Genomic DNA, 14552 nt, shown 5'->3' with positions numbered 1-14552 from the left:
ACAGGGAGGTGACTGATTTTTTTAAAAGTCAGAAAAGTGGTGACACCTCTTTGTTGGTCTGGCAATGAGGGGAAAGCAGGTGTTTTCTTTAAGCTTCCTGCTTTGCAGCTATGAAGGTATTCACACAAAAAATGGCAGGACTTGATTCTCTCCAGTACTGGATTTTGAAATGCCTCAGCTGTGATACCAGCTACTCCACAACTTAACATAAATTTGCTCCACATGGCTCCCACCACCAGACTACATCTGAGCTCATATATGCAGAGAGAATATTCAAAATATCTTGATTTTAAATAACCTCACCCACAAAGCCTTAATTTTTTTTGAAAAGGTGTGCTAATCCTCCCAACCCTCAGGCTGAACTGAGCAAGGGAAAGAGATGGTCAGCACTGACTCACTCGGATCACTGCTCCTCTCAGGAAAACTGTCATATTGTCCTTTCTGATGCCTCAATGAAAGAGTGAAACTGCCAAAGCAATCAGCATCAACTTGGAGCTCCTGTTGCCACAACTGGAGGCCACTTTTCGCTCCTCTGCACACACCACTCATTATTAAAGAAAGGAATTGCTAGAGAACTTTAAACTATGAGAAACAAAGATTTTCAAAAGATCTTCTGATCAGATATAAAAAAAATACACTCAACCCCAACACCCTTCAACTTTCTCATATATATAAGGCATCCATTTTCAAAGAAAGGGAAAAGTAAAAAAAAAAAAAAAATCTATCAGGCTCATAACATATTCTCTCCTGCATCCTGAAAAATAAACTGGAGCCTCTTATCTCAAACAACTGCTTTAAAGTCAGTTGGTGCAACAACTTGCCTTAGTGAAACATGTCAGACAAGGCTGGTTTTAACAAGCAAGTCTCTTAAATCAAACTGCAGTCTCCAAAGACTGCACAGAAGGTGGCTCATCTTCTTTCTAGTGTGGCAAGGAAACTGCAATTTAAAAACACCGTAAGCTACAAAATAATGGAGCAACAGGAATCTGCCAATGTTCAGTTACATGTCAGTCCCTCACATCCATTCTTAGGGCAAAATTAGCACAAACTTTGATATCTGGGATAGATCACATGATAAGTATGACCAACACCAGGCTCATAAAGCAGGTTAGGTGTCCAGTACTGTGCTGATTTTTTCCAATGTCTCATATCAAACATAACAGAAATGCTGAACCCTGCAGAACTGGGATTTGAGGATGACACATTGCAAACACCTCAAAATATCTGACAAAATGTGGAATTTGCTACCAGCCATATATACCCACGCTCATTACCTTGTCCAGAAAGAAAGGGGTAAAAGGGCTACATACTTCATCCTTTTGAGGAATCAGTGATGTAAGAAAATCTCTCTCTCCCCCTACAGTCTTGTTTTCCTGTGGGAATTCTGTGTTCATGCCCACGTTATCCATGCAAGTCTGCAGAGACAGCCTGTCCCCTTTTCCTAGGACAGCAGCTCAAGGTGCCTGCCCAAGGCTGAGGATATTACCTGGGGGATTGTAAGGTACCTCTGCCGAGGTCCATCACCTGCCAAAATGCATTTAAGCACTTCATTCAAACAAGAAGAAACAAGAGATCATCCACTCCTCCACAAAAGTCAAACAGCCTTTAAATGGGGAAGCTGTCCATCAGGGCTGGCAGACAGAAACAAATTGCAAATGATGCTGCCACCTCTGCAGCTGGGAAGTTCAATGTGAGACCAGCCAGCCTAACTCCTCACCTTCTAAGGAAGGCTCAGAAAGACAGACAGGCTTGTATACGAAAGAAGTACTTTTTATTAGAGCTAATAATACATTTGGTGAAAAAATTGCAGTGTCATATGGACTTGTAAACAAGCTCTTGGTCACAGTTCCCAAATAAGCTGGTTTGTCTAACCCAAGTGCTTCTACCACCCACCTTGCCTTGGAAATGCTCCTAAGCCATCACAGATGCAGCAGCATCACTTAGAAAAAGGCAGAAAAAGAAGTGAGGATGACACCTCTTCAAACAAAGGCTGCTCAAGACACATCTCACCTCCTGACATTGTACCTGCCTTTCAGCTCACCCTTGGGGTGAGCAGGGGACATCGTCTTGGACAAAAACAGCAGGATGGATGAACTTCCACGACACCCACACAACCACCAGACATTCCTGTAGCCCTTGCCTGTCCCTAACTACTGGATCACCTACCCCAGGCAGAAATCACTCTCCCAGGTAGCACAGGCTGTAAGATAGAAGTAATGGGAAACAAAGCAGGCAAAAACCCTCAACACAGGGATTGATCAATTCCTCTTCTCTCTTCCCTTACCTTCTATTTCCTACCCACTTGTCTGGAAAAGGAAGGTCAGTGTAGAGCATATATTTACCATCAACAAGTCTGTACCAGTAGCTTTATTCCACCCAAAATGTTTCCATAATCAGAAGTAAAAATGGATTACAGGCAAAATTTCAGTAATAAAAATAGATGCAAAACAACAATTTTATCGAAAGGACAATATCAACAATTTTATCAGGAGTTGAGAAAAGCTGACCATCTAAGCCAGAGAATTACTCTGAAAGACTGTTTCTTTCACAAAACATTAAATTGATTATTCTTCTAGGGGAAGAATAAAAATAAGACAGGAAAGAAAAAAACCAGGAGGAGAGAATCAACAATACGAGGAATCACAAAAAAAAAAAAAATCACTGCATTTCCAGGATAAAGTGACAGAGGGATCAGGACAAGGCAAGATGTAGTTCGTTGCTTCTTTCACAGAATTTGCTTCTCCCCGTTTTTCCTCTAAGTTTTTCTAGCTGCAGGAAGTATCTCTCCTCTCTACATCATGAAAGCACCCACACATTTTACACTGACAGATGGTACTTCACTGTGTAATATCAAAGGGAGCTTCACAAGCCAAATTAATCCAAGAGGGAGCATGCCTCCTCCCTCGTTACTCTCCCCTCATCCTCTCCTTTTTAAAATGTCTCATGATCAAGAGCCAAAACATTTCTTCTCCCTGCCAGAATTTATGAACTCAACATATCTCAGGAAAGACTGTAAAAGCAGAACCTTTTTAAGACTGCAGATTGCATCAGCAATTAGAAATTAGCAATTTCTCTTGAAATTCATGAAGCGTCTTCCTTTCTGCTCCAGCTTGTGTCAAACTAAATGTAACACATCTGTCAATACTTTCCTTTTATACATCTTTATGAATTATTTTCAATAGGAGCATAAATGTGAAGATCTTTTTCCTCCATCCCTCCAAAATTCAATATCCTGTGGTCCTTTCACTGGACTGTCTTTCACAGCCCTGCTCTCTGCACCCCAAACTGCAGCATTACAATTCAAGGTATGAACAAGCTGGTACTCACTAGCAAAAACAACCTCCAAATTTTAAAGAGACAGTTACCAAAATCCTGGTAAGCCAATAGCTAAGAGCAAACAGTACTCTTCCTCTCCAGGCTGCTTAAGAGCTCATCAAGCCTGTCTACATTTCCATTATAATCAACAGAGAATTTATCTTACAATGAACTTGCCCCTCTGGCCACATGAATTGCTCTCCAGACACCACTTACTGATCAGATCGCCTTTCATCATAATGGAACTTTGGCAAGTAATGGTGATACACAGTCAGGTTCTAGACATGACACCATGAGCTAAATTCCAATCTAAGTGTCATTACACTTCTCAGATCTGTGGAAAAATGGACATTTAGAAAAAAAACCACAGGACTTTACCCCAAAACACACATCAAGTTAAGAGTAGAAGTGGGCAAAGCAGCTGCCTGACTTCCAGGATTGCACCACAGTCCAGTGCTTCTCTGTTGTGAACACTTAGCTCAAGCACAGACATTTGCAGGCATTAGTTGCATCTTCACAAGCAGGTAGGCAGGAATCCAGCTCCGATTTATGCTCCCAGCCTCCTTTGGAATCACAGCTCAAACTGCAAGGTGCAAAGAAATTTCTGAGTGCTAGCCTATACTCCATGTACATGTTCATGCTGGTTCTGTCTGTGCCATGAATAGAAAGATGTTCCACACATTATGCTCCCAGCTCACCCAGGAAAAACAAAATTTCAGTAACTGTCCCATTTTGCATCAATTGAATTGTATGATTTTCTAGATCAGTGGCTACAAAAGTCTTGTTTGCAGAAGCACAATAGCTCGTCACATTAAAAATAGTGTTAATAGCTTTTCAGACTATCAAGACATCAAAAAGCAATTACAACATACAACCCTTATCTCTATTTCCTCCCAATGAGCGTCTGGAAACTGCATTTCCTGTTTGGTACCCTGGAACCCAAGTCCTTGCCTATATCCATCAGGTCAAGTGCAAAAGTAACCTGGCAGCATTTCCACACAGCTGCATAAAACATCAGTTTCTAGTTTGTTCTCTCACCAACACTTTTTCTTTATGCTTTCTTTTTCCAGTTCACAGTGTTTGTCAGCTACCAAGCTACAGGGCTCAGGTTTGGTTCCAAGTTTCAGATTCATTCAGTAAAGCTTGCTCCCTCTGCCTAAGAACAGCAAATAAAAAACACTTGATTCTGGCCTGACATTTCTATCAGAAGAGAAACATGAATCAGTAGCCCACTTCTAACATTTAGCTCAGAGGTGCTTTTCTGCACTTGAGTCCTTGCTGTAAAAGGTCTGGTGCAAGATTATTCTCTGCCCACTACAACTGTCTATAAATGCAGGAAAAAAAAAGCTATAAAATTCAAATAAACAGAGTGTAAAAGCTTTCTCCAAGAGCAATTTCATATGTGCCAGTAGAAGATGTCTATTTCTTAACCCTCAGCCTTCACCCACAGAAACAGTTTTTTTCCCACCAGTGATTTCTAATGTAATTCATAGTTAATGATCTGAGTTGTCAGCAACACTGTGGCAGTGAAGGAGAACTTTTGTTCTAAAAGATCCCATCCCCTAACCTCTTTTCATCCATTGCTTGGTAGGCAATGCCAATGTTTCTTCCTCCCTGAGATCCCAATCATTCTGTTTGCCTCACTGAACACTGAGCACTTCATTAACTGCATGCACTGAAGCCAAGTGAAGCTTTCACCCCACTCTTAGAGAAGACACAAAACTCAGTCAAGCACTCCAAACAAACTAATGCTGGGTGTGATCAGTCAGGACTTCCAACAGCATTTTCACCCTCCTTGGCTCTGGCCTTAGCCTTAAGACCTCCACCACAGCCAATGAAAATCACAAGACAAACTTCCATGGAACTCTCCCAAAACCTGCTGCACCATGGAAAGGTGCAGATGGGCTTCCTAGGAACTGAGTTCACCCAAACTATTTTAAGCTCTGGGAGTTGTTGGACAACAAGTTTTCCATTCATGGAGCCCTCAGCTGCTCTATACAGTCCAGTCTGTGCCTAGGAGATTTTATAGCTGCGGTGGGTACACCTAAGCACCCCATTTACTGTTCAGCTGTAACAAATCAGCGACATTAGGGCTTGAACCAGCCCCCCAACAAGCAGCTGTCCTGCAATCACTGACAGCACCTATTGACACCACCAGCATGACCCCACCAAACACTGCCAGCAGCCAGCCAGCTGCTGCTCTGAATCACTGGGTTGGCTCATCTCAGGTTCGCACACCTCTCACTTCTTTCGTCACCCAGCCCAAGACAAGTTTTTGTTCTGCCAGCTAGAGAAAGGTAGGTGGTAGATGTGATTGCTGTCACTGTCCACCAAAACTCAGCAGTTTAGCAGTCAGGAGCTCTAAGCAAGTCCTTAGACACTTCTGGTTTTCTCATCTATCAATTCTGAGAATCCAAAATTATCTATTTCTGGACTTCATTCATATTGAGCAGGGATTACAGCTAGGAAAAATGACAGCTGGCACACACACACACAGAGCAAAGGTGGGGCTCCCCTCATAAACACAGAGGTCACCACGTCTGCAAATACCAAATTGTAATAGAGACAATAACACAAACAGTACCCTGGAGTTCATTTTCTCATTAATGTATACCAGGTTTTCTATCTCTCCCCTACACACAGCAAACATCCTTTCTGTTGCCTGTTTCTTCATTAGGCAGCTGGATTTTAAAATTCACTCTGAAATAGAGGCTTTCTTATAACTGAGAAGCTTCTGCAATAGAACGGAGCAACGGTTGCACTGAGGACTGCAAGACAATATGAGCATTGTATGGCATGATAGCATGTTTGGAATAGTAAGCTCAGCTTCACTGGCATATGACAGAACAAAAGTTTTTAACTTGGGTTTTTGGTTCTTTTATGTTAAAAAAAGGCAGAAAGGTTTATTTTAACAGAGAGAAGACAAATGACAGGAAAATTCTTCCTGACATCTGCTAGAAAGAATCCTGTCTTTCTTTGTTAGTGCATCTGTAGGTTTAAAAAGACTTTACAAAGGAGGTAGGACCTTGTCTAAATTCCAAAGTGAATTCAGGGTAAAGCAGCATGCAAGCTTAAAATGCAACACACGATTTTGAGTAATTCCACATTCAAACACACATTTCTGAAGCAAAGTGACCTGTTCAATTTAGTCCACACTAAGGACAGGTTATATTAAAACTGGAACATGTCCCTCTTTTGCCAGGGTAAACACACCCATAACACACACACTCAGGAACAGGCATCCCCATGCAATTATTCTGGCACAATTCCAAATGCAGACATGCCTTATGACATTGTTTATCCCTGTAAAAGAAATGGTAATAACTTTTTTTTCCTGTAGAGAGCTACTGCACTACTGTAGCACGACTAGAGTTGTCCCAGAAGCAGCCAAGACCCAGACCATTCAACCTTACGCTTCACCATTTCCATAGCTTCACTTCCTACATGTCATGTATCTGGACCAAAAGGAAAATCTGGTCTTTCAGAAACTGGGCCTCATACACCATAGGGGAACACAAAATATGGAAAAGGCAGATGCTGGGGCAGTTTGTATTACCCTCTGAGTAGCGTGGTTGAGCATCTCCTGCCAGGCAGAGTCAAACTGGCGCTTGTCATCTTCCAGCAGCCTCTGCTCTGCAAGAGAAATGGTCTCCTTTGCAGCACGCAGCACTTCCGTGGCCCTCTGGAAGTCCTGAGTCGCCCTCTGAGCCTCCAGCTGCGCCTAAAGGGGGAAAAAAACCCGCTGGGATTAGAGACAAAGGAACCCTCACAGTCACATTTAGAAGATTTATGACACTAATCCCAAGACTTTTACAAAGAGCCACACTGGCATCACTGTTTCCCAAACTTTTACTTGAAATGACGTATTTTTCACTGCAGAAAGTCCTGCCAAAGCAGCAGTTCCCACCCAGAGAGGTCATTGGCCAAGAAGTTGAATTTGTAGCTGATGGCCTACAAATAAGCTGGCTGAGAGATAATACCAAATGATGCAGGTTTAATCACTGATGAACAAACCAGAAGAAAGTGAAATAGCAAACTAGTGGCATGTCAAGAATACACTGAGAATGGCACTCCCTGAGTTTAGTCAGGGTGGATTTTTATCTGATACACCATTAATCACAATGAGGAAAAATTTTGGAATTATTACCTTGCTATAAAGAATAAACAAGTTCTCTGAGATGGTGACCCCTTAATTCTTTGAGTGTTTTTTTATTTTGCTATCACTGGTACACAACTGGTACAGTAAGTCCCCAGCACAGAGACACAAGAATAACCAAGGGAATTTTAAAAAAAAATCTTTACCTGAATTTTTCTACATTGTATATTTCACAGATTTTTATTTAAAGGAGTATTTTTGAGCTGTTTTGCTCAGAAATACAACCCTTTCAATGTAAGCCTCATCTTCAATTAATTGAACATCCAGCACTGTGAAGAGTTTTCATTTACACTTCAATGATTTTTCAAAAATAAACTGGAATTACCTAGTCCATACCTATGGAAAATGTCTTTGACCAGACATTTGTCAGAACAAAATAATGAGTAAAACTTCACGTATCATGATATACACAGAAGGAGTCTGAGAATCAAACATGAGAAAGGACTCTGACATACAGAATACACACTGAGGAAGATAAAGTCTTATGAACAAAGGAAGAGGTTTTAACATAAAGAAATGGTGGCCATTTGGAAAGTGGCTAAAAATTCCTGATATAAAGGTGGAACAGCAGTGCATTCTTCAGCAAACAGCTGGCTACACCCCCTCAACACCAGCTGCAAATACCTCCACACTTGAGACACCACAGTTATTTGTAAAGGTAATGGAAAAAACCCTCCCTCCCTGCCCCATAGCAGGGGAGAGATGGACTCCTAATTTAAACACAAGTCTCAAAAGGAAATAAAGTGCACAAAGTTTCCCTCTCCGTGTCCTGAAATAGCAGCAAGCTCTTCTTACTTCCTTTCCTCTCTCACATGGAGGTACTTCACCCCAAGGTAACCATGCAAAAATAGGAATTATGTGTCAGAGGTCCTTCACTTACTAGCTAAAGAGGGAAATCAAAGTCATCACAATCAGAGCAGTAATTTCCTTCCAACCAAGGTCCCTGATGCATTTCCTTCTGAAGCGGCTGGCGACGTTTTCCACAGAGAAGTTCACCTAACCATGCCCTTTGTTGTTTTCAGGCAGTTCACACCAGATCACCCTGCCTACAGCCTTTGTGAAGAGCCAGGGCACTCAAGTGTTAATTTCCATGCAGAACTGCACATTCCAAGGCAGCACAGATCCTTTGGGCCAAAGTTACTGGATGCACAGCATCCTGGTTCAAGTTCAATGCCAACATGATCTCCTCTCTGAAAAATACCCCCACATGTTACATCTCCTCATCACCCCAGTCACCAGCTGCCTGCTTCAAATATATTAATACATTTTAGAAATTCAGAATAAGCCTGACTACGGAATATTTTTATTTAGCCACTAACTAACCTAAACTATGACACCCAGCAAGCACAAAAATTCACCAACACAAAAAAGCCATCTGAGGGTCTTTAAACAAGGCTCAACCTGGGCTTCCAACAAAGAATACATCAAAAAGCCTGAATACAGCAAAAAGCCTCAATCTAGTCCCTATATATCAACTAAATTTTCTAAAAACTCACAACTTTTTTTGGTTTTTTCTGTCCAGTAAGTTTGACCTATGCTAGTAGAGGAATCAAATAGAAATTAAGGCCAAACGTTCCCATAAAAGTAGTTTGAGATGGGATTTTAAGATGGGATGCAAATAAAATGCAAGACTCCAGTAAGAGCCTGCACCAAGTACTGCAGAACAATGCTGAGGATGCCTGAAGGAAGAGCAAGACCAACTTTCATGGAAGACTCTACAAGAGGGAACCAGGTCCAGCAATAAGGTTGTGAAGGCAGCTTCAGCTCCTTGGCTGCCCTGCTGCATGAGCAGGCCTGCCCACGTGAGAAATGAGTTAAAAACACACAAAACCAGACAGCAGACCCATTCCTAGCACGGCCAAAACCTCCTCAGCAAGCAACTGGTTTCCAAATTCAGTACAAACAGATCCCAGGGGCACTGCAAGAACAGAAGTACAGTTTTCTCACCATAATGCATCAGCACTTGAAAGTTTCTGTTGGCACACGTACCTGGGTCAGGGATCAAGACATCTAAGCCAGCAAAAAGCCTGCAGAGCATCAGGAGCTGAGATCCCCACGGAAAACAACATTTAGTGGTAGTTTGCAGTACTAGTAGCCCTTCTGATGAAGGCCTTAATGACCAATCAACTCTAAAAAAGGAACATTTCTTTATGATAAAAAAAACCAGAAGCCAAATTTACAATTCAGTTAGATTTCTGCTTGCACCTGGACCTGTAGGACAGTGACAGCTGGAGCTGTTAACAGGCAGGCCCACAACTCTAGGCCCATAATCCATTCAGATTCATGCCCTCTAACTGTGTAGGTAAATGGAAAACTGAAACAAAACCATACCTAAACACTCCCTCCCAGCTGCATTTGTTGAATACTGTCTACAGTGACAATTTGGAAACACTGCTTTGTTTCTGAGCAACATAGTCCAAATAGAAATTTAGCTCCAACATTTATCTGAAGTCAGTCTACAGTCTGTACTTTAAGCAGCTTACTGAAAAGTCTGAGAAAGAAAAAACATAAGCTAGGGTAAAGACTGATACATTTGTCATTAGGAAAACATCAACAGGTTTGTGGCTTTGCCAATGTGAAGAATAATACTCAAACACTTTCTTTTGTGTTTTAGTACAGTTACCCAATAATTAGCCTTCATTTAAAACTCCCTCCAGCATGTACAAGCTGTTCTGCACCATCACGAACAGCCTGCTCTCAGTCCTAAGCCTACAGGTCACTCCATTTGATAGAAAACAGAGCATCCATGTTCTTCATGTGCTTTTAAAACCACAGAGAAATCAGCAGGAGCTCACCTCTCCATCCAGCCTCCTTATATTGCACGTAAACTTTACCAGTTCAGACAGTGGCTGTTTCTCTCAAGACTAAAATCCAAAATTCAAATGAATGACTGAAAACTAGGCTGTCTTTCATCACAAACTCATGTTTGAGTTGAGAGGGGTTTAGCCTTGGGGTAGAATGAGAGAAAATGTATTAGGGATGAGGACATAAATTGCCGAGGGCGGTTGGAGGCAAGTAGGATGTCAACTTTCTGCCTGTCATCCTTATCGCTGGTGCTTGATGGAGTGAGCTTACCCAACACAGAAGTGAGGATTTCTTTCATTATGGTCACAAGAGACAGTCCAGTGAAGCCTCTTTTTGAAAATGAGGAAGTCCTGACACCATGGGAACTGGGGGACCTGTGCTCCAGCTCCCACTGCCAGGATGACAGCGTTCATTGCGGTTCATGATCAGTGCTTTCTGCCAGGAAACTCAACTGAGTGTCTTCACCAGTGCAGACTCTTCCTGCATCAGTGTAAAATATAAAACAGGAGTCCTAAAGAAACACAATTAGGCAGCCACAGAGAATGAAGCTGAGGAGAATCCCAGTGTCACAGCACATCTGTCACATGCTGTCCACACACAGCATCAACTCTTCCTGCCATTCTGTTTGTCCCTCCTCTGAAACTCAGTCTTCTACAAGCAACCAGCTACAAACACATCTCCCATAAGAGTAAGTCCCTTCCATACAACCAGCAGCATATCCAGAAGTCCTGCTCTGCCCACTCAGCCCCTTCCTCATGGCCAAGAGCTCTCTTTGCACCGCTGTCCACCCTGTGCTGTTCTGCACGTGTGACCTCCTCTCACCAGGCTCATCCACCTCCCTAATCTCCCTGGCTCTGACGGGCACAGCCCTGAACTTCCCAGGCAGCTCCCACAGACTCAGAAGTGACATGCAGCACTCACAGAAGCAAATCATACACTGTGGTATCAAAAGTGTCAGCTTAGAAAATAAATTATGTAAAATTAAAGGGGTACTGGCAGGATTAATAACTGCAAGCTATTAATATATTGCTGAAAGATGCTCAGTCCTGACAAATCCCTTTTGGGGGATAAAAGCTGCACCACCATGAGCAGTCCTCTGCTTAGCCTACACAGGGCCTTGCACAGAAGGGAACCAAGCACAACAGACAGATTATGCTGTCAGCTAGAAATTAAAAAAGCACTAGGCCACGGCAAGCTAACAGATAACAAAACCAGGCACTTTTTAATTTTAGTCCTCCTGGAACTGGCAGCACCATACAGACATCTGCTTGTCCACATTCAGAGCAGAAAACTGTGTATTCTTTAATTATGAAATACAATTTTTTGATTAGTCCACATTAGCTTCTATTGACCCAAACCCTCTTTGTAGTCAAGCTCTTGCCCAGCTGCTAATAGAGGATTTTTCCCCACCTTCCTATATATATCTTGAACCTATGACATATCTCATCTCATATTTCATCTCATCTCTGATTTTTGTTTTTGTTTCTGCACAGTATCAATGACACTGAAATGTGGTACAACACAGCTATAGCATTCCTGTGAGGTTAGCCAACATCTAATGTACCCTGGTAGGCACTGCTCATCCTCTGACATGTGAACACACCTGCACACAGCTCACAGACCAGCCAGGCTTCCCCAAACAGATGCAGAGGGCTCATTTTGTGTAGACAAGCCTAGGCAGAACTTCTCCCCTTGGCCAGCCCCACCAGAGGACCAGACCCCAAGTATTGGTATTTAATGAAAAGGACATCACAACACAAACAGAAATTTTCCCATTAGAAACATCAGTCAGCAAAGATCAGATATTTTCAAAATTGGCTTCTCATTTATCCAAGTGAATCTATCCCGTCCTGCACTGCCAAGGCCTTGACATCCATTTTATTTCAGCATCTCTGAGTTATTGCCAATGAAAGACATGAACAATTTCTGTTTATGAAATCACCATAAGCTGGAACGTGAATGGAACACACAGCTGCTGGTCAGAACAAGGCACCAGCACACCACGTGCTGGCCTGAGGCCTTTGCTCTAGAAAGCACTTGTTTGTTACTGTGAAACCACTGTCTCTCCCACCCATTAATCTTTAAAACAATAGTTTAATTGCCACCAGCAAACATGTACTTGCTTACTAGCAAATAGATAATGATTAACTGTGTTCCAGTCCCACTCTTCAGAAGGACTCAAGTTTCAGATGTTTTCATTCTGGCCCCCTTTCCTTCTTGTATCAACATCCCACGTTAATTTGCTGTGCAAAGTACAACAGGGAGCATGTTTTGCAACAGGAACTTTACTCCATCAATCGCCCACCAGAGCTGCTGCAGCACTGCCTGTCTTCAGGGATCCCTCTGACTGCAGGGACTGCACCAGGGCACTCTGCACAAGCTTCTGGCAGGAATGGGGACAGCAGGATCACCACTCATTGACCAGAGCATCCCCACCTTACCCAGCCCTGCAGCAGATTCAGTGATTCAGAAGCCCCCAAGGTGAAGGCACTTGAGTGCTCCTTGCACTGCTCACAGCAACCAGCCACTGAGTGCTGCTATTTCAGCTTCAGTTTTCCTCAAGCTGTTTTAATTCAGCTGGCAGGCAGGAACAAGAGCAGCAGCCCAGATGTCAGCACAAGGGCTCATCATGCTCAACATCCAAACAAATAACAACAACCTTGGCACTGGCGCAGCTCCATCCACGGCAAATCTGCAAGTGACACTGCGTCAGAGGAGGTGGTTGAAAAGGCAGAACTTCAGCCTAGATGGAGCTCGGGAAACCTGACTGGGCCAAGAGACACTTTACAAGGAGACCTGTGGAGTCCTGCACTTGGGGTGGAACAATCCCACGGTCAGCCCTGTCGAAAAGGACCTGCACATTACAACAGGTGTCAGGCTGAGAAAGCTGAGAAGGTGCAGTCTCACTGGGAGCAATGCAAACCATGTCCTAGGCTAAACTAAGAGGGCCATGGCTGGCCAATCCTGCAGACAGGTTACACAGAGAGGTTTCAAATCCCATCTCTGGCAGTCTTCAAGACCTGGCAAAGCCATTGCTGATGCAATCCAGCAATGTGACAGTTCTGCTTTGAGCAGAAAGTTGGGATCTGATGACCTCCAAAGGTCCTCCTGAACAACCAGTGTTTCTATCAAATACCATCATATTTTTCCTAGTTTCTCAAAATCTGAAGAACATTTCTGCAAAAACTTTGCAGTGATGCTGAATATTCTCCTAGATACTCAGATGCATTTATTTTCCTGAATAAACAGACTAGTGGTGCAATTCGGGGGGAGGGGGGTGTAAGGATTCTGTTTGCTATTTTTAAGGACCATGACCTTTCTTTCCCCTCTCCCAACAGCCTAAAAACTGATCCAAACCAGAACTGAAAAATAGTAAAAACACTCCAGAAACCCCTTCTAGCTGTACTTTTCTAAACAACTTCTAAAATCCAAGACCTTGGGAGTGACCTCATTTTGACACATCTACGAGGCCTGAGCTATATGATCCATGATGACTGCATAAAAAAATACAGTCTCTCAAGAGTCTGAAATACTTTTTAAGCAGTTTATTATAAAGCTATATAATTGAGCATGGGTTAGAATTTGTTTTTTCAAAAGCAGATTGAAAGATTTTTAACTGGATGGAGAAGGCAGAGGGGAGGAAAAGGTGAAAACAAACCTTGCTGGAGTTTTGTGAAATACAAACCATTTCCTCCCTGCTGCATAACTAGAGAAATGCCTGTGGAACACTAAAACCATGTGTCCCTTAGTCTCTGCTTTTGATTAGGTGTCTTATTCTTGTTCTGGGCTTTTGGTCCCCTAAGTGCATCCACCCCTTCTCTTCTAACAGCCAAATTGTTGCAGAACTGACCTGACTCCTGGTTGTGTGTTACATTCCTATGTAGTCTATAAAAAGGCTCAGGAAATAAGAGCAGACCTACAGAGCATGCTTCAAGAGACATCTAGCTCTGTGCTAAAGTTAGGTGGTATGTGTAACTCCTTTAAGACAGGATCACGAGTGTGTTCAAAGACCCAGAAGGTTCAGGGCACAACCAAGAGCTCATTCATTAGCTGCTTCTTTTGCCAGCATGCAGACATCTGGACTCCTCAAAGGCAGAATCCCACCTCCCTTCTTTGGGAGCTGTGGAAGGAAATGAGAAAGAAAACATCTGAACACACAGTTCCCTTAAACACTGTTAAGACCAGTCCTGAACTGGACTGAACAATCAGCTGCCAGCCCTTCTCTGTTCTCTGGCAGCTCCCATCCAGGCTGTAACCAGGATCTTGTGAAACAGGG

At 42.8% G+C, this 14552-nt stretch overlaps 1 protein-coding gene across 1 annotated transcript in view; it reads right to left on the bottom strand.

Annotated features, from left to right (window-relative positions):
• SH3BP5 (SH3 domain binding protein 5) overlaps positions 1-14552 on the bottom strand; it is a 52778-nt gene that overhangs the window by 14286 nt on the left and 23940 nt on the right. Inside the window, exon 4 of the mRNA XM_041407862.1 lies at positions 6872-7036. Coding sequence (XP_041263796.1) covers positions 6872-7036 — 165 coding nt within the window. The remainder of the gene's footprint in view (positions 1-6871; positions 7037-14552) is intronic.

This window comes from Onychostruthus taczanowskii, unplaced genomic scaffold (assembly GCF_017590055.1).
Source record: "Onychostruthus taczanowskii isolate IOZ18803 unplaced genomic scaffold, ASM1759005v1 scaffold28, whole genome shotgun sequence".
Taxonomy (NCBI): domain Eukaryota; kingdom Metazoa; phylum Chordata; class Aves; order Passeriformes; family Passeridae; genus Onychostruthus; species Onychostruthus taczanowskii.
This window is presented reverse-complemented; position numbering and strand designations above follow the sequence as displayed.